This window comes from Sander lucioperca, chromosome 7, assembly GCF_008315115.2.
Source record: "Sander lucioperca isolate FBNREF2018 chromosome 7, SLUC_FBN_1.2, whole genome shotgun sequence".
NCBI classification, from domain to species: Eukaryota; Metazoa; Chordata; class Actinopteri; order Perciformes; family Percidae; genus Sander; species Sander lucioperca.
In genome coordinates, this window is record NC_050179.1 from 9996232 (window position 1) to 10020996 (window position 24765).

Genomic DNA, 24765 nt, shown 5'->3' on the forward strand with positions numbered 1-24765 from the left:
TGTGTGCAGTTGTACGTTATTGAATGCTATACATTTTAAAGATATATGGTTTACTTTGTTACAGCAACAGCAATTATTACCAGAGGGCTGTGTAACTTAAGCCGGCAAGAATAGATAGTGTTTTAATACAAATGAAACAATATGTTTGTGTGAAAGTAGAGTTTAACCTCCCTGCGGGCTTCACTGACATACACCATTAACAGGGATTACTGCAGATCCAACACATCCTACCTAAACAACTTAATAGTGACTACTTGGAAACGTAGTAGTCTAGGTTACCAGAGCTCTGGACAACTGGTCAGGAGAAATTACTCTCCCCAAAAACCATTTTGTCCATTACAGCTGTGTCGTCTAAGTGCAGTAATATACGGTCCTGAGGATTTCAAAGAGAAGAGGTAGATCGATTGATGAGCAGGTACTTCCTGCTTGAATTTCCTGGCACATTGATTATTTATTTAAACTAATACATTTCAAAGGCTGGGTCACTTATTTCCTCTCTCAAGTAATCATGAATGTATGATGGGATGTTGAGAAAAGTGTGATGCCATTAACCATGTACAGGTATAATCTATCCAAGCATATACAATTGGAACCACAGCCAGACTGTCTGGCGAATACAATTAACACGACTAAATTGAAACTTTGCAATAAGGGCCACATACACATCTTGGGCTTATTGATAACCTTAGAAGATGGAATAATAGAAGCAATGTATGTGCACCAACACTTTGCAATATGGAAATGTCAACAGCTGATGAGAAAATGTATTTAGTTTGAGTGCAGCCAGGTAGACATCTTCTACAGCAACTTGTTAATTGAATAAAAGGAGCATCAGTGTTTATCAACTTAATACATAAGCTAGAGGGCGTGTCTATTCAGTCTGCAGGGCATTATGCTGCCGTTTTTCCATTACATGATGGCTACTCCAACCTGGTCTGTGTGCCTTACATCACTTAAACAGCTTACATTAATCAGCAGTGATCACTTAAGGCCACATAAATGTCTCCATAAAATCACAACACTCTTGTCTCCTCTAATCCAATGTGTGCAATAAAATGTTGGCTTCTTGCAGGTGAAATAAATGTTGAGATATGCCAAACTGCATTAAGTAGCAAAAAACACAATTCTAAACAATGGCCATCATTGTAAAAACAGCATGCAAAAATTGACGATTCCAAAAAAAGATCTTGTGGTTGCTACTTGCTAGAGACTATATTTTCTGCAGCTAGAAAATTAAAGTGAATATTGTTTTCCTAAAGTATCTAATGTACTAAAACTTATTTTAAGTTTCTCTGTCTAAAGTGAAAAGGTAGACAGAGAAAGAAATCTACAAATTAGTTTTTAAAATAAGATTTTCTCAATTTTCTTCACACAAAACTCTATTAGTCCACGGGGATGCACTCTTTTTGAAACAATTTCTTTGAGATCTCTGCTCTAGGTGCACTAGTCACTGAGGAGTGACCTGAAAACATTGGGTGACTGAGGGGGCACAAACTGAAGGATCAAAACCAGCTTCAACGCTTGATGATTATACAATGGTAACACTTGACCCAGCTTCCAGCAGAGCCACCACATCACAATTTGCTCCCTCTCAGAGTCTCTGCGCAACACTGAACATTACCCACATGGCTCAACACAGATGAAAACACTGTCCCATTAGCTATCAGGACATAACCACAGTTTTTGCCATTTTCATCTTTGCCTGGGGCAGTGATGATTTAGAAAAGCTAATAAAAGCCCCGGCATTCATGCATTAGATAGCTCATTAAACTGAATGTCGCTGGACATGTTTGCTGGATTTCCCTAGAAAACAGTCACGCTCTCATTTCTCCAGTCTGTGACTGAGATGTTTCAGCACAAGATTACAATGTTCTTTCCTAACATGTCAATGATAAAATGAACGCCACACACCAAATAATTTTATTCTAATTAATGACTACTTAATCTATTTCTCATACATGGAAAATGTCACAAAAGGAGTGCTCATGTGACACTTCATAAATAAATTAATCCTAAAGGATCAGTTGTCATCAAGTAGATTAACAGTTTAATACTGTTACTGAACTCTTCTGCATTCATCACTTATACATGTAGCTTTTACAGTATAATTAATATAATTATAATGGACAACTGCTAACCAAAAGTGTGCTTTTTCTCCAAATATGTTAAATTAGAGTACAGATATGTTTTTTTAAGTTGCAGAACAGAATGTGTGCCACAGAGACAAAATGTACATTGGATATTCTTAAACATGTTAAAAGAGATTCAACAGCTTATTCAAATATTGTTTTTTGTTTTTTAACATATTGACTGCACAAACACCTAATAACAAATTACAAATAAACAAGCATGGGGTAAATAACATAGTAGGCCTTTACAGATAACATATGAAATTCAGTATTCAGTAGTTATTGGTTAATTTTAGTTGTAGCCTATAGCTGCAGTTTTACGCCAATTCCTTGGTTAACTACCTCAGTGTGCCTCATTCAGAAGTGAGTTAAACCTACCTGAGGAGCTGCCAAGAGCCTGTGACACCTTGATTTCCATTGCATGTACCTGCGCCTTCAGTACAAATCCCCCATCAATAAGTTTCTGAGTGACTACTTGTACGACTACAAAAAGCTGTGCAATCTCATGAAACTGCCATTCCCACAGTGCAGCACTTTGAGCTGTGAAGTAGCCTGGGCGGTGCAGCGAGGATGGATGGGTGGAGTTTAAAGTGTTGTCGGGGTATCCGGGTACAACATTAAAACTCTCAGGTTATTGATTGTGGAGTATCGATTGGACGGAACTGCTGTATGGCGAATCACTCACTTCACATGGAGATTTTTTCTATAGTCTAAGATTGATAACAACTTATAACCAGGAGAGAACCACTCTCTGTAGGTTTTACTTCAATTTGATGACTGGCACAATCTGCTAACGTTATGTAGGTTAATTACACTTGGCCTATAGAATCGGTTAGTTTAGCCTACTTATTTTTTTATTGTAATGTTATCGGCTGGATGGCCCACATGAGCTTTCTTGCCATGTCCCGTTTACCTTTAATCTAGCCCATTAGAGTAACGTTATAGGAATCTAGGACATCTCTTTAACCGTCCCTCTGCATTTATTGTGCTAGTCGTGAGTTAGTTAGTTGGGGAGTTGCAGTCATATAAATATGGTTGCAGTACTGAGTAGTAATGGGTGTATTATATTATTATCGTTACCATGGTGAATTTTTACACTCGATTTGTCCTTCGCCACAGGGTGGTGGTGTTGAACCAGCAATCAGAGGACCAACTTGTAGTAGCCTATGCTTATCCCCACCCATCCCTTGCCACACTGAGCTACGTTCAAAATCATACAATGAACACATTTAAATTGTAACGCAATGAGGTTGCCTAAAGTGTGGCAACTACTAATTACGATTCATCATGTATAAAATACAGTAGCCTTGTAGTGCTTTGATTGCTGACATAACAGTTAACGCTAGGATTTGTGCATTTTGCTGCGTCCGAAATTCCGTACTAACCTTCAAGGTCTTTTCACACCGCCGCGCGGCAACCGCCCTGAAAACCGCCTAACGTTACATGCAAGAGCGTTTCCCAAAAAAGCAATGCGTTTTTAAAAGCGGTTCCTGCCATACGGTCGTTACCGCTAGAAGTTCGGGACGGTAAACTCTGGCCGGCAGAGCAAAATCTGCGAGCGTTTACGTTGGCCTCAACCGCTTCATACCCCCACCGCCGTGATCAAAACCGCTTCCCCCTTTGCCGCTTTCCCCTCATTGAAATGACTAGAGGCGGCGAGTTACCGCGCGGCGGTGTGAAAGCCTCTTTACGTTATTGAACATACCCTGGCATATTAGTCAGACAGTTGAACTCTGACCAAAACAAACTTCGAGGGATACATATTTGGCTTTGACGTCTGACTTTCAAACAGACATTTTCCAAATGTCGACGCGATTAAACAAGAGGTGTAAGGAGACATAATTTATTAGGTGGCTTGGAGAATAACAGGGCTTGTGTTAGCCTAAGCTAGCTGTTAGCTAGAATGCTAACGTTACTGTAGCTAAGCTAACAGAAGCCGTTAGCTGACGTTAACGGTAACGGTATGACAGACAACCAAACAGCCGCTGGGAGTAAACGTTGCTGCCTCGGTTGCCTACCCTATCAGCCCACCAATTTTAAACTGGCTTTCCAACTAGTTAGCTAGGTAGCTAGTTAGAGTAAACCGATACACTGATTCTTCGTTGCCTTTTACTGCCTGGACTAACAACTCCAGTATGGGGATGTGCTTACCATGCCTTGGTGGAGCAGCGGACGACGTTGTTGTCACTCCAGATCCAGTAGGTTATTTACTAAAACTTTTATTACCCGCTATGTCACTAGCTACATAGTCACAATGTCGCACGTGGATTGCAACAATAAAATATGAATTGAATTAATTTAATTTAACTGTGTGAATGTGATTAACGTGAATCATCTGTAGTACTGTCGGACACCAATAGGCGTTGACTGTGTTTAGCCTTTGTAAACACTAGCATGTAAAGTATGCTCGCAGGCCCAAACAGTACATTAACTAGCTAGGTATATATTAAGAAAAGACTGCCTGCTTACAGTTGGAGCTTAGAAGTTTCCTATGTGTATTTTTTCAGGACACAAGGAGACGACAATTAGCTGAGGCTGCTGAGAAAAGACAAAAAGAGGTAAGTTAACTTATAAGTGGTTGCGTGTGTTTGTTTGTGTATAATACAGTAATACACTTCGTTGAAAAAATATTAGGTACATCTAGCTAAAAGTATCTGTTTTGCAATAAATGATATCATCATTAAGGTAGGATTTATTGTGGGCTTTCATTTCGCTTTACAATTCAACAGCAAAACCCCACAGACTCCAAATTAACCAAAAAGCTCAGCCGTTATCTTAAACAGTTTAATCAAAGACTGAACATTAGAACATTTACAAATATATGATTTACTGTATGTTTGTTTAGACTGCATTGGTTTTAGCTAGATGTACCTAATAATCTGGTAACTGAATGTAGCATTACTTTGTAGCCTGCTATTACATATATACACCCCATTCAAGGTAGATGCACATGACAGTGCGCTGAGTGATTTTTTATTATACAGAAAAGCCACTTGCAAACCCCTAAGAGCCATGCTAAAGTTGTATCAAGGTAAGTTCATGTACCAGAATGAAAACTCTTCTTTGCCAAGTGAATCTTTTGGATTGGCTGATATCTCAACTTCCACGTTTCTGCTCCAAATCACTGTTTTCCCCTTTTAAATCTCCCTCACACTGACGATTCACACTTTGGCTACTGCAGATGAAAGCACTGAGCCCTAACCCACAGTCACATTTCAGTTAGCTGCTCCCTTCATTTGTCTGTATTGCCTTATTTGGCAGCTGAATGCCCCTTTGCCAGTTGTGATTGAACATGCCTTGTGCTTTTTGAAAAGTAAAATGTGTGGAAAATTATTGATTAAAATGCTTTTAAAAAACATGCACTTTTTTAAGAATGTATATATCTTATAACATATCAACAAGATTCAAGTATTTTTAAATGAAGCTATCGTCTGTTAGTGCTTGATCATATTCCACTCTCTTTTTCAGACAACGTACAGGGGTGTTAAAAATCCAGAAGCTGTCGAGAGGAAAAAGAAAAAACTGGAAGAGATTGAAAAACAGGCGATGACAACCTCTGTGTCTGGTGGTGGGGGCGGTGGGTTGAAGGTTTGTTTTGTGTTTATCCTCAAGCGGTGTGATTTCTAGAACAACTGGATGATCATTGTTTTGATGATTTTCCCTTCTTTCTTCTCTAGTGGCAAGTTGGCTGAAAATCAAGATGAAGTCTTGACTCTGAAGTCCAAAACAACATTAAATAGATGACAAGATAACTTCAAAGATGTTTGAACTGCTGTCCAGTTTTTGAATTTTTGGGTGTGCCTATTTTATAATGTTCTGAGACAAACAGCTACAGTTGTCATGGTTTCTGCCAAACAATCTGAAGTGATCACAGACAGAACAGCTGGACTTACCCCCTGGTTGCCAAGTTATACAAGCCAGTTTGGACAAATTAGGGATGACACAGACATGTGCAAGCAAATACAGATGCTACTGTAGTAGTTTTCTTTGACAATTGATAATCCAGCCTTACAGTGAACAGCATTAGATAACACAAAAGAATATGACTATAAAGTCCAGCAGTATCTCGACTATAGTCATATTAAGACAAAGCTGTCCGACACTTTTCAGCTTTTTCACTACATTGCTTTTGGTTCTCATTGTGGAGGATCTGTAAATACACATTGATCACATTACTTTTTGTATGACTTTTCCAAAAATCTGTTATGCAAATGACAAATTTCACAAGTAAAACCGAGTTATGTTTACATATATTTAAGTATGCTTTTTGTACTTGTACTTACTAGTATACAGTCAAAAAGCACCCATTTAACACTCATTTCACCTTATTTAGGGCTCTATTTGTTGGCAAGACTCATACAAACAGTGCTATAACTTGTTGATTTGTACTGAACTTGTAATGTACTTTTCACTGGTCATGAAAACCACCCAGGGGGTTTTCATGACCAGTGCAATGCACATGTCACATGGGAGTCCCTTGTTGTTGAGGAAGGCAATGCCAGGTATTGTGTTTTTGACATTGTGTCGAGAATATATTTGACAACAAAGTCTGTACTCAGTGCAACGTCATATGTGTCACTAAATTTGTGATTCAGTAAGGAAGTACATACTACATACTTGACAAAATATGCAGCAGCTACAGATTACTGCTGAATAATATATGACACTAAAACATTTTCCAACCTGTAAAAATGAAAAGGATGTGCACTAGGAAACGTCGTTAATGACTGTGAACAAGGCCTATTGCACTAGTCTTTGCCATTACTCCTTTTAAAAAAGCCCTTTTTGTTTTTTTCTCTGCACAATTTGAGTTTGTTGCATTGAATTACAATGTATGCAAAACACTGATGTGATGCCTGCTTAATTTAAATTATGTGAAATGTGTTTGTGAATTGCCGTATTACAAACAGAAGCTTTTGTTAGACATCTCTTTGCACAGTTTTTCAACATTTGGTGAATAGCCAACATGCTCGCTCACTATGTTGGGAGAGATTCATGTCAACTAAAATGGAAACAGGAAAAAACTGAAGGAAAAGAACAAGTGAAGTGTGTAGTGTACATAGTGAAGTATTTACTTTGACTTGTTTAACTGAGTGCATTTCTAAGCCTTCACTTGATCCTTAAATGCTTCCGGAGCTCTCTGCATTTTGTAGAACAGGAAATTTGCCAATGTTATTTGCTACAATAAATCACATTTCTGCTACTTTTGTGTGGATTTCATGACAATTACAGTTTTATAGAAAGATGATTCAAGTTCAGATAAGAGTTAGATTTGGTTAAAATGATCAGTGATATTTGCTAAAAACAGAACTTCCCTTAGTTGCAGTTGATTTGTTAATTAAGTATTTTTCCAGTATTGCCTATATTTAAAAAAAAGAAGAAGCATACTCCTCCCTAAAGTTTCGATTTTGGATCAGAAAAGTTACCCAGTCCAGCTGAAAATAATTACAGACTATGTAGATATTTTGAATTATGAAGATTAAAGTTTTGAGAATTTATTGAAAATGTACATCTGTAACAGAAATTGGACGGTTGTGCTTCACAGACAAGCTTGTTTGCATAGCTAGTGATCTTGATCCAACCTGCTTATTATTTTTCCAGGGGAAAAGTTCCACAAATTAATACATTGAATGATAATGTCATGAATCTATGAATTGTAAGAAACTAAACAAAGATTATCAAGCCTCAATGATGGCACTACCTCTAGGAGTCAGTAACATGCAACACATTGAAGAATTGCAGAGCCTCGTGTGAGTAAATCTACTGTATTACTATCAATCATAAATCAATGAACTAAATACTGCATCTTGTAGAGGTGATTGTCCATGTTCTTACAATAGAAATGATATAAAACAGGAGGTTTCTTAATGAGTAATTATTAAAATGATAATAGTATAAAAATGCATTTCATAGAATAGTTATTTAACATGTAAACGGTCTAAGCATTGCTTTCATTTCCTAGCCTAATAAAAAAAAATACATCATAAAGAAAAAGCCATAACATTTTAAGACCAATATTTGGTTTCTAGTGGAGGTTTGGCAGTTTTACAAAAATACTATAGAAGTATATATATAAAAGTTTCCACATATTCTTCTCTTGTCATAGTTAAAGTTCAAATTGCAACTTGAGGTGCCAACTATAGCCACTTGTGTATTCATTGTACTATAAGGCAGTTAGGATAAAGTTATCAGCCAAATGGCAAATTAAAAAAGGGAGGAAAACAATACATTGCCTTCGTGGAAAATGTTGACTTGCTTTCTACTATCACATACACCAGGTTGCCCAGGAAGACTAGCTTCTTAAGGACCCTGAAACCTCCACCACTTACTTAATTTCATTCAGAAAACAATTTTAACATGTAGAAATACAGCCAGGTAGGCCTGATCAACTAAATTGTAATTCAATTATATTGTAATGATTAACACATTATTCAGTTCTGTAAAACTAAATGAAGCACATTGTTAAGGCCTACCAGTGTGATTCCAGGCTTAATCTGCTCACAAACATCCATTTTATTGTGTCTGTAGCCATAATATGTATAAGAACAGGGATATGATATATAGCCACGTCCATTAGCGAGTTAACAATGTAAAGAGTCATCCTCTGTGTCCTTTTATGAATGGCAGGTTTCAGTCACGTCTTCACTTTTTGCTGCGGTAGTGGGCCGCCACCACCAGGTAGCTGTCAGGGGTGAGGTCCTTGATGTTGGGGGACTTGCTGCAGATGGGTGACGTCTTACCCTCCACCCGGGAGATTTGGAGCATACGACATGGGTCGTGTTTCAGCAGGTAGCTCTCAAAGGTCTCCCAACCTCCACCAACACGCACCATCACATGCTTGTTGTGCAGCATCTGCAGAAAAAAATAGGATTATAGGGTCACTTCTGACGTCGGCATTTCAAAGGAGAGCTTTACGTGGTTGTTGCTGAGCCCTTCCTTCTATAAGACTAATGTCAATTTACAGATTGAGGCTTTGGTTCTCAGGCAGAAGTTCAATGAACAGTTAAGCATGGCTTGGATGCCAGAGATTGTTGATTGATGTTGGAGGCCCCAGACTGGTTGATGTCCCTGGAGGGAAGCTTTCTCCATCTCTTACCGGCCTAATGTTGAGCAGGCTACAGACAAACAGAATGATTGATTCATCTCACTGTTTGATTTATGGAATTGCATAACAACATAACAAGACTAAGGAAGAACAGCCAGGCTGGTGGCACTGTGATACTACTTTTTTCATTGCCACAGCAATGCTTTGAACTAAATGTACACAATAAAAATGCTAACAAGCTAATGTAATCAGGTATAGTGTTTGCCATGTTCACCATCTAAATTTAACATGCTAACATTTGCTAACTAACATCAAACACAGCTGAGGCTGATAGGAATGTCATTAGTATTGCAGATATTTGGTCATAAAACCAAAGTATTGGACACACATTTTTTATTGGCACTAGATTAAAGGCAGGAATTCACCAAAGGTGTTACAATTCATCTTGAGGAGGGCATGAATGTCTGAACATAATTCCATGGTAATTCATCCAATAGTTGTTAAGATATTTCACTCAAAACCACAAATGCACTAGAATAAGTCAGCAGATGTCTAAAGTAATTTTGATCATTAAGGAACCATGACACTACAAAGTTTTGTGCCAATCCATCTTGCAGATGTTGAGATATTTCACTGGATAAGTGAAAACTTTGACCTGCTGGTGGCCTAGAGGAGTCAGGGGTCACCAATGTCATCAGGATTCTTCCTCTGGAGACCATGAGTGTCTGTACAATATTTCATAGCAGTCCATCTAATAGCTGTTGAGATATTTCAGTCTGGACCAAAGTGGTTGACTGACTGACAATCAGACAATGGCTTTTTACATTATACACTCTGTTTAACCAAGGAATTATTATGCAGTGTTTTTTCATCATTCAATCTGCAACATTTGCTTCAAAATAATGCCACCTGCCACATGGCACATTCTCAAGGTTGGGTACCAGGCAACATTGGCCATTATAATAAAGAGAAGAAGAAATAAAAGGCTCTAATATATTGGATGCTCAGACACTCATTCCCCAGAGGCTGCGCACATAAAATTGATGTCTGTCTCACTATGGAGCCTTATTACCCCTGTACCTCATTTACCCAACATTATACCTCTACTAAAAGGAGCTTGTTTACCAAATGCCCTTCTCAAAAGAAATAGTAAACAAACAGGTTATTATTAAGAATATTGGGATTGATGCTATATTTTATCTTTCAAAACACAAACAGTAGGAGAGTGATTCAGACAAATACCAAACTCAATAATTTGATAAAAAGGGTAAACTACCTCATGAGATTGTCGCCTCAGTCTGGCTAGATATGAGGCTTCCTGCCTTCCAGCAGCATAACATGCAACATTTATAAGCCTCTTAAAAGAATCAATCAAGAGGGCACTGGTGGGGCAGTGCTTCCAATCACCAGCACCAGGCCTTCAGGCTTTGTTACTGTAGATTTAATGGACCTGTGTGGTGCAGACGGGTTTAAATCACGTTGCTTTGGGACAAGACCCTTGCTGGAGCCCATTCCCTCCTCTGCAGCCCAGAGAAGGACAGAGGCCCGGGGCTGAGCTTGGACAGCACTTTTCACAAACACTGTGATGTTACTCTGCCCCCTTGTTGAGGCTACAAGCACCTCATTTATTCCAGGAGCTGAGAAGGTCAGTCTCTCAGTCATGTACAGATAATTGTGGAGTAGACTCTTATATGCGCTGCATGCCACTGCTACAAACACTGAAAAGGCCTTACTGTATTCATGCCTTTTCAGTGGAAGCAGCTGCCGGAGGGTAGAACAATCTAAGGAATTTTAATTAAAGCATTTTGACTGTGAAGAGTGCAGGCTGATCAGGCTAAATCAAGGGTCTATGCATACAGGGAGTTGTATGCTGTACAGATTGTAGATCAAGGTTTAGCTCTATTGTCATTTTACAATGTAGGATTGCACAATGAAATGCAGTTGTATCCCCCCTCCACGCTACACACACAAAACTATGTAAACAAATATTAAAATATTTTAAATTAGCATAGGCTAAAACAATAAAAATAGGCAATAAAATATAACTAAGTATGTAACAATAACACTAAAAGAAAAAATAAAAGAGGAAAACTAAATTTGTTATATAATCTTTATAAATAAAATGTACTTGTCCTGACATGTAAGGCAGACTATATACTGAAGCCTGCGTTGGACCAACACTGTGAGCTTCTCACCATTTGTCCTTGGTTGCTCAGCAACACAGTGAAGACTGAAGCATTCAGTCATCAAAAAGGCATGAAATGATGATAAATATTCAGATTTACACAGTATCTTATGTTATTCTAGCAGGAAATTAGAGTCTTATTGTCCTCACTAATATTACAAAACACCTGTGTTCATCTAAACCTTACAACAACGGAGATTTGATTGAGATTTGATATTAGTAGTTGCAATATAATGGGCTGACAGCAGAGGACATCCAAGAGTAAACTCTCTTTTGAACGTCTCCACATCCGAAAAATACCGTCAGCATGAATCACATTCTTAGAGCCGTGAATCCTGGTTGTGGGTTGCCAAGTAACCAGTATCCGAAGGGGACCAATGCTACTTCTCTAATCTGTGTTAGCCTCCATTTATCCTCCTCCAATATCCTTTATCCCTCCACTCAGAGAGAGTCGAGTAACATTTCCTGGGCTGATAGATTCAGTGTGATTATAAGATGTAATTAATGCAATGGCCCGGATGGGTGATAAAGCTTAGTAAAATATTTTTAAAGTAATAACTTCAGATCATATGAAAATGTGTGGGTGTTATTTTCCCTTTATAGCCAGTGAGCCACATTATGTTTGGCTGAAGATGGACATTGTCGGAATACCATTACCAGTAAATGAGACCTCACAGCAAAGGCGGGCTATCCAGACACAATGGGTTACTTTCATCCCAAAGCCAGCTCAAGTATCAATATACTGCCATATGCTGTGTGAATAGAGAGGGTTTTGCACTGCAGTGTGAGACCGTATTGTTATCAACCCAAAATTGATTTAAAATGAATAGAATGGGTGAAATTTCATGAGCAAAAATGCGAACTTGTGTCATATGTGTGAGGTTTTTCATCTGTCCTTGTCTTATGTTGTAAAATATATCAACCCAATAAAACAAGTAGTGTGATAAAGTACAAAAACTGAATGTCCAGTTAAGTTTATAGACACAGGCACTGCGCTTGATTATTACCCACTTTATATTATTACTACATTTCAGAGGGCAATGTTGTACTTTTTACTCAACTACATTTATCCAGCATTTGCAGTTACCAATTACTTTGCAGAATTTTTTTTTTAATTCTAACAATGTGATGCATAGCTGGACAATAAGCTAGCAAACAGTATATAAAGTAAAGTAGGGAGAAGGAGTATTTAGACTCTTTACTTTATTAAAGAAGCTACACAATGTTAAAATCCTCTATTACAAGTGAAAGTCCTCCATTCAAAATAAAAGTACAGAAGGATTATTAGCAAAATGTACGTAACAGAACACATGCAAAAGTATTGTGGGTAAAAGTATTCATGGCAGATACAGTGTTTTATTACGCATTAATGTGTATATAACATTTCATGTTGGTGCTGGTCAAAGTGGAGCTAATTTTAATTTTTTTAATGCTCTTGGATAGATGATGCTGATTATATGATTTGAATGTAAAATATGAATCTGTAAAGTCATCAGTAACTATAGCTGTCAAATAAATGTAGTGGAATAAAAAGTACAATTTTAGCCTCTAAAATGTATTAAAGCGCAAGTAAAATAAATGCATGTGTACCTCAAAATTTAACCTAAGTACAGAAGATATACTGCTAATATGAAACAAGGATTTTTTTCCCTGTGTGGTATTCTTACTTTAACTATGTAAATAATTTGGATAATTATTTTCTATTGCTGTTGAAACTGAAACCAGATGCATACATCTAAACCTTATCGTGATAAACTCACCCGGATAAAAAGCATCTTCTCCCCAACACGATATCGACCCTGTGACTGTCTCTCTACACAGAATCTGTTCAGACATCTGCAGGGGGGATCATCAGCGATATGTCTTACCTGTAACACACACAAAGATAGACATATTACAGTTTACCACTTAATATCAAAAGTAGAGGCAGAGGTTAACTACTGCTAACTTACAGCATCATCCAACAGCTTTCCTGTACTTTTCTTGCTGGAATTGACTTTGGTAGGAGTTGGAGATGGGGAAGGAGACAGGGATGGAGATAAAGAGGGAGATAGAGGAAGGGGCTGAGCTGGGGATACAGGTGATGAAGGTGGTGGAGGTGCTTTCTCTTCTTGTTCAATCTCTTTCTCCAGTTTTATAAGGCCAGGAGGCTCCACATTGTAGCTAGACCAAGGAAACAACAAGTAATGTAATTCCGTAAGTGTAGAATTAAAAGTATATGGTAAATTGGTCATAGATAAAGGCAAAATATAAAAAGCAAGACCATACCGTGATGCTATCCGTCCCAACTCTAAAAGACAGAGGCACACTTCTCGTGGCTGCTTATGAAGAACTACAGGAAGAGATTATGTTTTAGCATTGGGGAATTACAGTATAGACATTGTATGGTTTCTGGAAAAAAGGCAGTGAGTGAGGATGAGTCGCTGAGTGATGGTAAGATGCAAACAGAAATGAGCTCATGAACTTCATACATTCAGAGTTCTTCTCCTCTGCAATCCTGGTTATCCCAAATCAAATGAAAATGAATAATGTTCAGATATGGCATGCATGTATAGACTTGCTTATTTTAACCTCACAGAATATATGACCAGACAGTGAGACAAGATGTAAGTTACACGTGACACACCACACCATGCATTATAGACAAAAATATCCACTGCATGAGAGCAAACCTGGTGTTGTTACATCTACTGTTAAACTGATAAATCCATACAGAGAAATAACAGAAGAAAGAGAGAGAGACAAAGAAAGGAAGAAAGAAGTCTGTTACTGTTTTTTTCATAAGTATTTTCACAACATTTTATATCACAATTACATGTCCACCGCAGTGTTGATGAATTACTTTGCGTGTGTGTGACTTGGCCTTCAGAAATGATTTGCATAGTTGGAATTGCTTAGCGATGGTCGAGCAGCCATTAGCCAGAAGTTACAAGATTGTATGAATATTATCGGTATTTCTGTTCCTGGCAGGGTCGCTTACTGTACATCTGATTATTCCATCCAGGTATGTCTTGCGAGCATATTTCAGTGACATTACACACAAGAAATTCTTGCAATAGATTAGAGAGACATAAATAACACAGTGAGTGCGTGGATGAGGAAGAGAGCAGAATGCACCCACTCTGGGCTGAGGAAAACATTTGCATAGCACTGGCCTAGTTTCTCACTAACACCACACCCTACTGCCTGTGCTCCCTTTGTTTTATCCAGACATTTTGTGCATGAGCACAGTATTCGAGAAGCCCTCGTCCTTATTGTCAGGTAAAGCTGCTCCCAGCAGACTGCTGCCCTTGTGAGCTTTGTGTGAATGTCAGTTGAAGAGTTGAAGTGAAGACTGGAGATGTGAGTCCTTTTAGCCTCAGAGGGGAGGAGGGGGAATCAGTACAACCTGCGTGATACTCTACCTGCACAATCACACCATTCACAGGAGATAGAAATCTGAGTCCAATGCCCTGGCAGTGCCAGTCTGACAAAGAGGCTGACTGTGTTGTATCTGAAGCTTGAATAAAGACGACATTGTTTGTCCAATATTCAGATTTTCTAGTGTTCAGATTTTTAGGGCAGAAAAAGAGTACACTCACCTAAATCCTCTGACTCAAACAGACAGGTTTCTCCAACTCCAACCTTACGACACCAGGCCAGGAAGTTGGCTGTGTTGTCCCGTGCAAAAAAGGAACCGGAGGGAGCACTCTGCCGACATGGTATCCTCCGATAGGGGATACTCTGCCAGAGACATAGAGGGGTCAGTCCATGTCTTCATGTACGCTACACAGAAATTAACCTGAGATGAAGAAACTTTAATTGATGAATAGTACTAAGACACAGAACTGAGCACAAACTTTTACTTTGTGTTTGACAAAGAGAAAATAAACGTCCACCAGGGCAACTTGTGAGTTTCCATCAAAACATAGACACACTTTTTATCTACACTGATTTCTTCTCCATCTGCTGGTTTCAGCTCAGGAAAGGACCTTTCCATTCAGATCGATATGGGAGATGGCGGGTTAGAAAATCGGGGCTACTTTACCAGGCCTTCTAGGATTTGGAATCAAATTACATGCTTATGGGTTTCAGCCCCCACACGGTCTGTTCTGAGAGATTTATGCGCCGCGCTGTGGTTTTATACAGGATATGTGCGTCTGTGCTATGAGAAAGGTGCAATGAGCTCATGCTGGAAATATGCAGGCTTTTGTGGGTATTTTTCTTTTCTTTCCAGGCTCTCCTTTTGACTTTTTCTGGGATCCTTTCTGTTGTTGAATTACTTTGCATTCCTAGAGAAATAATGTCGACCACATTGCCAGTTTCGTTTGATCTAACAATCAGAATGGCTTGTTGTTATTTCTGTGGCGGCTTGCTGAATTATCTGCACCTTTACATATCTAATAATTGCACAGAAGGCACAGAACTTTTGGAAGACATTATGTTTCGAGAGACGGGAACACAATAAGGATAAGGAAGTACTTTGCTTAAATATAACATCATTTTCTTTCACTCAGGAAGATTATAAATGATTTATGTAGGTTCTCAACATATCGGCCTTCACAGCTGTACATGCACACTTTAAAGAAATAGTTCACATTTTGGGAAATATGGTAATTTGCCTTTTTTGCTGAGAATTAGATGAGAAGGAGTGGTATCAATCTTCTTATGTAACTCTCATAAGCATATTTCATATTTCATAAAATGTTAAACTTTTGCTTGTCGGTAGTATGGTAATAAATTGTAATGTTGTATCTGCAGTTGCATCTGCAGTTGATTGATGTAAACATGTGGGAAGACATGCGAGCATCTGCAAAGGGATTTATTGTTTCTCTCTGCTGGAATCACTTAGTCCCACTCCACACACAACTTATAATGAGCTTTAAAGCTGATGAAAGTTATCTTTAATGTGGTCAAATGTAACAGTAAACAACTACAGTGTATAAAATGCCATGATACGCTGATAAAGTAATAACTGTTTGATATGAATCATACATTTAAAATGACATAAGATGATCTTTCATGGCTCATTCAACTGAAAGCGCTTAATGTGAGCTGCAAGTAGCTATACACTATAAAACATTTGTTTGACTGTAAAGGTCAGGGTAGACCACTTTCTCTCTTTTTCAATCTGCCTCAGGACTCTCTTTGTGTGTTGACCTCCACGATCAATAGGTTTCTCTATTTCAGTAGATCCTCTGCCGTCCCACGGTCACTGACCTCAAGCATTTCCTCACATCTGTGCTGCTACACTCACACTGAGATCAGGAGACTTAGCGTCATCAGCACAGTAATGCCTCAGTGCAAACATCAACAACTCTCACTCAAGAGCCAACAAGAGTATTCTGCTTCCTTTTCTCTGAACAGAAACTAATCAGTGTTTCCCTCTGTCCCACTGAGCACCAGATGTCAGTTCAATGTGTAAGTAAGTATAGATACCTATAGTCACTACAGATATTAAAAAATAAGTATTCATGTCTGCAAGATAATGCTTTTGTCATATTCAGCACTAGAGACAGAAGCAATTGTATTTTTTTAACCTCTAAATTTCAGGTTTAAAGGCAATTTTTTCGAAGAAACAATTTGCACATGCAACAATTCTTCTGTGCAGGTACGTTGGAAAATATCACAAAATTGGAAAAAAGTAAAATCCCCTTCTCTGCTCTTGCTATAGCATCACCATTTTTTTTATGTTTCGGTCCCTCTGGACTACTAATCAAAAAAACTTTTAGTCAAAAGTCAACACAAATGTGCTTAATACTGTAGGTTGTCTGTATGGACGTCTATAGACTAGACACAAGTGGAAATACATAAACAATATTTTTTTCCTTTGATTTGTCAGTAATAGGCTGAAGACATCAAACCTTCTTGCAGTAGCTCAGAAGCTGATACAATCTAAGGATTTGTGCCCCTCGGTTTGTTTTCTTGAGCACTGACCCAGTAAAATATATGATTTCGACTTGCAAGGTAACCCTTTAATCTTATAAAATTAATTAAACCCTCACTCAAGGCTTACAAGTAATTAACATTTAACATAGTTTTGCCAATTCTCACAGGGGATGTGGGGCCCCATCAGTTAAAGTGTCCTTGCCAGTCTTTTTTTTTTTTTTTCCTGCTGAAGGCTTCAGGCCCCCATCCCCCATCCCACCCTTTGTGCGCTGCTTTCTGAAATTATGGAGCTCCTTGCAAAGTTGGGATTCATGGTCGCTGCTGAGCTGACAAAACCAATCAACAAGTAATATCTACAGTATGGACAGGGTGGATATCAAATATAATGTTATTTACCATTTTTATGTTTTCTCAGTGTGTGTCTGTGTTACTCTCCAAAGGTTATAATATTAACATTTTTTGAGATGGGAGGGACTCTATAAGTGTAGCTCTTATTGATCTTATTAAGGGGAACCTGATATCAGGGTTGTGCTGTTTCCTGTCTCAGGGAGAGTCAATAACATTTCAATACTGTTGTCTTCAAGCAGTCTGGTCCCATAACCCATAATCAGTATGTTTCATAATTTATGTGGCAAAACTAAACATGGATTTAAGTAAACAAAAAAAACATGTATTTCTTACAGTAGTATGTCTGGATTTCAATTTTTTTTTTTCTAATCAAACAGCAGGATTATTCAAATAGTTGAGACCATAATGATTGTCAATCAAAATGATCTAATAAAAGTTACTCTCCCCTCTCAGAATCAATCCTCCGTCGAATCATTTAAACTCAGTCAATCCAGGAACACTTTCAGCGAAGATTTGGCTTCCACATTAGTGTTTACACTGTAACCGTCATCAGGCCAGACTACTGTAATCCTTAGGTTTCTCTGTACCTTGCTGTTGCCAGAGGCAGGCAGGTCTCCATTACTTTGCCTGAACTTCTCCTGTAGTGTCTCAGCCAGCTGGCACAACAGGAAGCCATTGTCTAAGCGATCCATAAAGCTCTCAGCGGTGATTTCCAGACCTGACCAGGGGACACATAAAGAAAGCAGAGAATCCAGCAATAAATTCAACAAAAAATGCTCATTTTAAAATAAAGTTCAAGTAAATTAAATGTATTCTCCAGTCCATTCCCAGTTTAAGCTGAACCTAATGCAAAGTTATTGACTCTCAGAAACTGCTTGACTGACTGAGCTTGGCAGTGCTGCTGGGTTTAGGCAGCTCTGCAGAAGCCAAATATGCACATTTTACAACATGACTTGGGGGAATCTAGGGGGGATTTCTGGTAGTACACCGTGGGGTGGCAAAGACAAGATCACATGAAAAGGGGGCATCTGATTGTGCACATTATGCCTCATTATCCTGCACAGTTGCAGAGATAGATTGGTGATCAACATGTGGTGTCCAGTTGACTGACTTCCAGAGGACCATTCCTTCATAGTTAGATCATTGTGAATAGGAGGTGGTGGCAGGGGGGTGTCTGTGGAAAGAAACTGCAGAGATTTAAAAAAAAAAAAATCCCCTTTCTGTTTCTTATAGGAGGAGGGGTCTGGGGGTTTTGACGTTTAATGAGTTCCAAATGTTGTAATTGAGCCCACAGAAGAGAGATTGAAATCTTGAGAAATACTCAGGGAGCTCCTGTCTTATAAGCTCAAACTCTCCCTAGCTCCTCGCTATGTGAGGAAAATATATTCCAGAGGCCTCTGAGAGAAACATTTCAACTCAAATACTCACTCCTATAAATTGCTCCCATCACAACAGAAATATGACTCATCAGTATAACAAAGCATCCAGCTCCCACTCAATCATTGGACTCGTTATGCTGCACTGCTCCTCCCACCTGAAACTATAAACCCTGCTAGCATATCAGCAGCTTCTTTCTTACAATGTTAAGGTGCTGAACACTCAGGATGTAAGTTAAACCAACAAAGTGGTTGGACACTGTGTATTTACTGCAAACATTTGGATGCTCATCTTTTTTGGTACTTAATTCCTCACCACAGCAGCCCAGAGGTTTCTATCTCAGCTGGTTTCAGTGCAAAAACACAGGCCGCCAGAGATAACAGGGGAGATACTAAAGTTGTTTTAAGTTGTTCTGTGTGACAGACAAAAGGTCAGTTTCAGGAATTATACTGGCATTCAGTTGATTTGAAAAAAAATATTGTGGGACTGTGTACAGTCTGCAGGGTGTTCCATGGAGTAACTCACAGACAATGGGTGAATGAACTTAACCATATTAAGTGCAGCTACACATACTGTATGTCAAAAGCAAATTTTGAAGAAACGCTGGTGTCACTTTACTTGAAGGTATCCACATAACGTGTCATAAACATTATAAACAAGTCATAAACGTTTATGACATAACGCTTCTTTTAGTAAGTGTCATTCGTTTTTTTGTCATGACAGATGTCAAGTTATGGTTAGGGTTAGGGTTCATGTGTCATGACTGTGTCATGACAGTGTCATGTGTTCATGACAGTGTCATGTCACTCTTATGTAGATACCTTCAAGTAAAGTGTTACCAAAACGCCTCTAATAATGACATGCATCAGCAGACTGCCTCTTTTCTTAAAGACTATACACTTTTTAAGAAATCTTAAAATGCAGATACCTGAAATACTAGTGAACAGACAGTTAGCTTCTTGGAAAATCAGCGAACCATAGCTGGATTCTTATATTGTCACCTATATTCTGGCAGAGGAATTGAAATAAATTGTTTTTAGCTAACAAGTACATTGTTGCGTGGACACTGGTTGCTTACTGGTGCCACAGTTAAACCTGCAAATTGGCATTTCCCCATGCTCATATAAACCATACTGAGTTTGTCATGTGTTAACCTGAAAATTAATTTAATGCATACACTCAATTAAATTAAAGTCACTTAATTCAAATCAGATCCTCAGAGTACCTTATGCATTTGTTTTGTAACTGCACTGTTGAAGAAGTACACTGCACAGGGTGATTTATTATGCAATAGCAGCCTTGCACAAAGCTTCTACTGATGTTCCCTCTGCTGCTTATGGCTATGCATTATTCGAGAACTCTTAATGACAGCCATTATTCAATTAACATTCTACTGACTTTAAAATAGTTTGTAATGAGGATCAGATTGATTCCAGTCCCCTGCAAAAGGTGTTTACATCAGCAATGCCAGGTCAATTCATGTTGAAGATGAGGAAATTCAAAGCCAAGCTATTTTTAGGGCAGGGTGTTAAATGACTCAGCAACAACACTTTGTATTTGTCAAAGTTAGCAAGCTTTGTGGGAAATGATAATTGAGGCACTATAGTGCAACAATACGAAATATAACTATTTTAAAGCATGTGTATTGCAAGATATTCTTCCAAGAAAACCTGTTTACAACTACAACAAATACCAACAGATTAAAGTAAAGATTTCAACACCACATAGGCCCAATTTTTCGGTGTAAATCAATGTTTTACTGCTAATTGAACTGAGCCTAGATCATTTAGCCTAATATATACACTGAAATAACCCTGTGCTGACTTATGATCTACAGTTTCCATTAACGGAAATTTTAGATTGATTAAGTAGCAAAGTATTTTGGAAGGCAGAATTATTAGTATGTAGTCAGATGTGCCATGCATTTATGTGTTGCTAAAGAGTTTCCTACCAAGAATATTAGTGAGCCACAGGGCCAGGTCTTCCTTCATGGGCAGCAGACTAGCTTCATGTCGACTGGCCAGCCACTGGTGATACTGCTGCATATCTGTGAGGCCAGGGCCACTGGGCTGTTTGGGGCTCAAGGAGCTGCACATGGTTCCCTATTGATGGCCTGAGGAAGGAGAGGAGGACAAGACACACAAAGACGACACAGACAGAGATGCAATGTTAACCTTCAATGTGAGTCTGCAAAGAGAACCTCAGTGTCTATATGTACTGTATATAGGAACTCAATATGGAAATGCACACAATAAAAGTAACATCTGTGTAATACAGTACAGCAGATCTGCAAGCAATACTTCATATATGAATCTTAGAATGTCTTATAAATATCCATGGACATTTTTCAGACCATGTGTCTCCACTATTCAACATACAGCAGACACAAATAAAGAGCTCCTTCAGATTATAGATACAGTCTATCATAGAGTCCTAATCAATCCAATCCAGCAGACACTGCAGCGGGCCTGACATCACAGCCTGTAGGAGAGACTGCATTTGACATCAATATTCAGAGTGACATTTAACAGCTACTCACTGCCTGCAAAGTGAAGTCAATGAGTAAATGACACATTTCTAACAGACTTTTCCAATATGGTGCTACAGTGTGCCAAGCGTTCACCGTCTGAGCTATAATGTGAAAATCTTTCACATCTCAATCCAGTTTCACTCCATTAGTGGATTTGCTGCTGAGACAAGTGAGTAACTGACAACAACTGGGCACCTGATGTAAGACCTAGCATGAAAAGAGTGTTTGGTGGACATTATTTTCAGAATTAGGAAGAAAAAAATAGAATAAAATGGGCAACGACTCTTTAAGGATTGTTTAAAAATGGGGTTCTTTTAAAAGGTGGTTTGTGCCAGATCGTGGATTGAGCTGACAGAGACATCTAAACTGTTCTATTGTTACAGTCAGAAAATGTACATAGACGACAACATAGATGAGGATGAGGATTATTGATGGGATCTTTTGTTCCACCTCATCCTTTCTGTTTTTCTATCGCTGCTAAATGAAATGCTCAGACTTCATTAAAGAAACATAAAGTGGGCTAAATACAGTGCACATTCTGACAAGGAAATCAAGCTGTTACATTTAAAAAAGTTTTGCCTCCAGCTAAGACACAAGCAGGAACATTGTATATGTTAAATGATAGGCAAATAGCACCAGGATATGTGATGCAAATTACAAGAAGATCCTATTCAAACAAGTAAGTGAAGCTGCCATAAACAACAAGTTCATAGTCTGTGATGGCTGAAAATGTCCTCTGAATACCGAGGGAGTGTAACACAATGTGAGGAATCTGACCTTTAAAGCTGTGTAACATTTCAAGGTCCCTCTAGAGTTGGCTGTAACCAAATCACACTGTGGTGCCACACTGGACATCAGGACCTTGATGTCCAACCAAGGTCATCTTATCTTCCTGAAGACAAGAGTTCCTCGTTGCGTACACACACTAAACTCTGGAGCGCAGCACTCACACACAGGTGCTACATTCCCACAGTCCACTGTGGTGCAGGCTGACAGACAGAACAAGGGCATTGGGACAACATCATGTCTCACAATACAAGGCCCATTCATACAAGCATATTCACTAGTGTCAATAAAAACACATGTATTTGACATATCTGTCAATGGGTATCTATGTGATGTTATTTTTCAGAATCAGATTCAGAATCTGACTTTAAAGACTCAGCATTAGAATCAGAAAAACATCAACTACGTAGCCCAGAGATATTAGATTATACAGAGATAAACAAATACTACATTTCTCAGTCTGAAAAGCCTCATGACTTTAGTAAAGCTATCACAACCTACCACAGTTGGCTGCAAATCGCTCAAGGACAGGCATATGGATGGGAATTGCGACTGCTGAATCACATCAATTAGAAAAAAAACAAGAGTGGCTCTGTCTTCACCCTCGCCGCTCTTCATGCATTTCTCCTCTACTGTACAACAGTAAACTGATCTCGAGGCTGAGTTGACCATTTAAACAAGAGAACTCAGCATGTTTCTACTGCAGATAAGTACTGTGTGTGTTGTGAGTCAGTGTTGTTTTCAAGCATCAAATTGTAATCATCAGCTGTGGTCAGTAAAGTACAAAGTCTCTAGCAGAAAATATCAACAAAAGCAGAATATTTTCATTTAGGATCTAACATTAAACTGTACAATACGCCTACAGCACGTTTGTTTGTATATCCACAAAATCATATCACACATTCCAATAACTGTTCTTGTGTTTATTAGTGCACCAGTGTCATACATCCTTAGCTGTGATCTTGCAATGATTTATTAAAGACTGAATAATTTCAAAATATTATAGGCAGCCTCAGGCCTGCAATTAAAGACCCCTGTGTTGTAAACATTTTCAACAAACTGCATTTCAAACACACAACTTACTTATTCCTGCACCATACAGATATGTTGTTGGAATTTAGTGCAATAAATTGGTTTTGGATTGCGTTTCATTGGCCTCTTCAAACACTCTGCAGCACATTTCATTTACAACTGTTATAGGATTTTAAAGCTGTCTCCTTCTTTACAACAACTGTCACAAATAAAAACAGCCACAACAGACATTTAATCACTCTGGAAATAGCATCAAAGGAGGACGTCTGATGAGTTATGACTGAAATACTGCAGAGCACCCACTAATTAAAACCAACGAAATTACTGAGAGCTGCAAGTGAGGAAAATATGTCAGATTCTGTGTAATTAAAGATGCCTTGAATTACTTTTGAGAAAAATATTTTTAAAAAAAAGCAAGAACAGCCTGTTAACTGTCCTGAAGTAAGACTTAACTGAGTCCCACTTTTAAGTAGGCTATAGAATATATGACATTAAGCGCACATCCCATGCAAGGAGCTATAAAGTTACACAAGTTACACCCCCCAACCTAAAATATGCATAAAGAAATTCAAAAGACTGACATGCATTTTGCAATAGGGAAGCCAAATAAAAGCGTATTATCTGTGCTCACCCTGAGGGTTCAGTTCTTTGGTGCGCACCTTTCTCTCACTCTTGAGCTGCTGGATCCCAGTTTTCATGCTTTTCACCGCGGTGCACCGACCCACAGGTTATAGGCTCCAAACACTGAACCAATGTGGACCGGGGAGGTCTTTCTCGCTGCGCATTTGCACAAGGATTTGACTGCACACACACACACACACACACACACACACACACACACACACACACACACACACACACACACACACACACACACACACACACACACACACACACACACACACACACACACACACACACACACACACACACACACACACACACACACACACACACACACACACAGCACGCTGCTGCTGCTGCTGCTAATGGGAGGGAAGTTTGATCCTGCTGGCAATGCCTCGCTCTCTCCGCTTTGTGTTGCCTCAATATGATATTTCTGGACTGAATTCAGCAGGTCAGCTCGAAAACTAAATCCTTCGATACGCTGATTTAATGGAGTAAAAAGTACAACATTTCCCTCTGAAATGTTGTACTTTTCTAAGGAGTAGAAGTAGAAAGTGGCATGAAAAGAAAAGACTAAAAGTAGGCTACCTCAAATTTGTACTTAATTACACTACTTGAGTAAATTAGTTACATTCCACCGCTGGCCCATATGTAATCGGATCCAACTGAAAGATCCTGACGATGTCAAATCTACAATTTTGTGAATACTGAATTTGAATGACAGTTGTGTAGTCGTATAAATAAATCATCATGAAGCAGACACAATCCCCAAAACATATTATGAATGATCTGTTGTCAAAAATGCTTGAATGAAAGTTTTTTTAATCCTAGTTAGATG

The 24765-nt window shown here is 38.7% G+C and overlaps 2 protein-coding genes across 5 annotated transcripts; one reads left to right on the forward strand and one right to left on the reverse strand.

Annotated features, from left to right (window-relative positions):
* Positions 1 to 3706: 3706 nt before the first annotated feature.
* On the forward strand, positions 3707 to 7332 carry LOC116038530 (small VCP interacting protein). Of its 2 annotated transcripts, XR_004897781.1 has the most exons (5): positions 3715 to 4327; positions 4637 to 4687; positions 5598 to 5717; positions 5807 to 6018; positions 6052 to 7332. XR_004897781.1 is itself a non-coding variant. In XM_031283029.2 (4 exons), the coding sequence occupies exons 1-4, from the start codon at positions 4265 to 4267 to the stop codon at positions 5819 to 5821; spliced, it is 249 nt and encodes an 82-aa protein (XP_031138889.1). In that variant the 5' UTR covers positions 3707 to 4264; the 3' UTR covers positions 5822 to 7332. The 2 variants fall into 2 exon arrangements, 1 of the variants encoding a protein (XP_031138889.1); XM_031283029.2 differs by having other exon boundaries at positions 3707 to 4327; positions 5807 to 7332.
* A 260-nt stretch (positions 7333 to 7592) lies between these two features.
* On the reverse strand, positions 7593 to 24198 carry LOC116038516 (growth arrest-specific protein 2). Of its 3 annotated transcripts, none has more exons than XM_031283010.2 (8): positions 23932 to 24198; positions 20904 to 21065; positions 18163 to 18293; positions 14941 to 15082; positions 13628 to 13691; positions 13312 to 13522; positions 13120 to 13227; positions 7593 to 8981 (listed from the first exon to the last, which is right to left on the reverse strand). In XM_031283010.2, exons 2-8 carry the CDS (start codon positions 21046 to 21048, stop codon positions 8772 to 8774), a joined length of 1011 nt encoding a protein of 336 aa, XP_031138870.1. In that variant the 5' UTR covers positions 21049 to 21065; positions 23932 to 24198; the 3' UTR covers positions 7593 to 8771. The 3 variants fall into 3 exon arrangements, with proteins under 3 accessions (XP_031138870.1, XP_031138871.1, XP_031138872.1); XM_031283011.2 differs by having other exon boundaries at positions 23960 to 24159; XM_031283012.2 differs by lacking the exon at positions 23932 to 24198 and adding an exon at positions 22770 to 22857.
* Between the last annotated feature and the right edge of the window lie 567 nt (positions 24199 to 24765).

What these genes read in the sequence shown, in the direction of transcription:
- LOC116038516 (XM_031283010.2), bottom strand. Translation starts at nt 21,048, where the DNA reads ATGTGCAGCTCCTTGAGCCCCAAACAGCCCAGTGGCCCTGGCCTCACA. An exon ending in CTGCCTCTGGCAACAGCAAG is followed by an intron (nt 15,083 to 18,162) that starts GTACAGAGAAAC and finishes TGTCTCTGGCAG; the next exon opens with AGTATCCCCTATCGGAGGAT. An exon ending in TTGGGACGGATAGCATCACG is followed by an intron (nt 13,523 to 13,627) that starts GTATGGTCTTGC and finishes TCCTTGGTCTAG; the next exon opens with CTACAATGTGGAGCCTCCTG.
- LOC116038530 (XM_031283029.2), top strand. Translation starts at nt 4,265, where the DNA reads ATGGGGATGTGCTTACCATGCCTTGGTGGAGCAGCGGACGACGTTGTT. An exon ending in TTGTTGTCACTCCAGATCCA is followed by an intron (nt 4,328 to 4,636) that starts GTAGGTTATTTA and finishes GTATTTTTTCAG; the next exon opens with GACACAAGGAGACGACAATT. An exon ending in CTGAGAAAAGACAAAAAGAG is followed by an intron (nt 4,688 to 5,597) that starts GTAAGTTAACTT and finishes TCTCTTTTTCAG; the next exon opens with ACAACGTACAGGGGTGTTAA.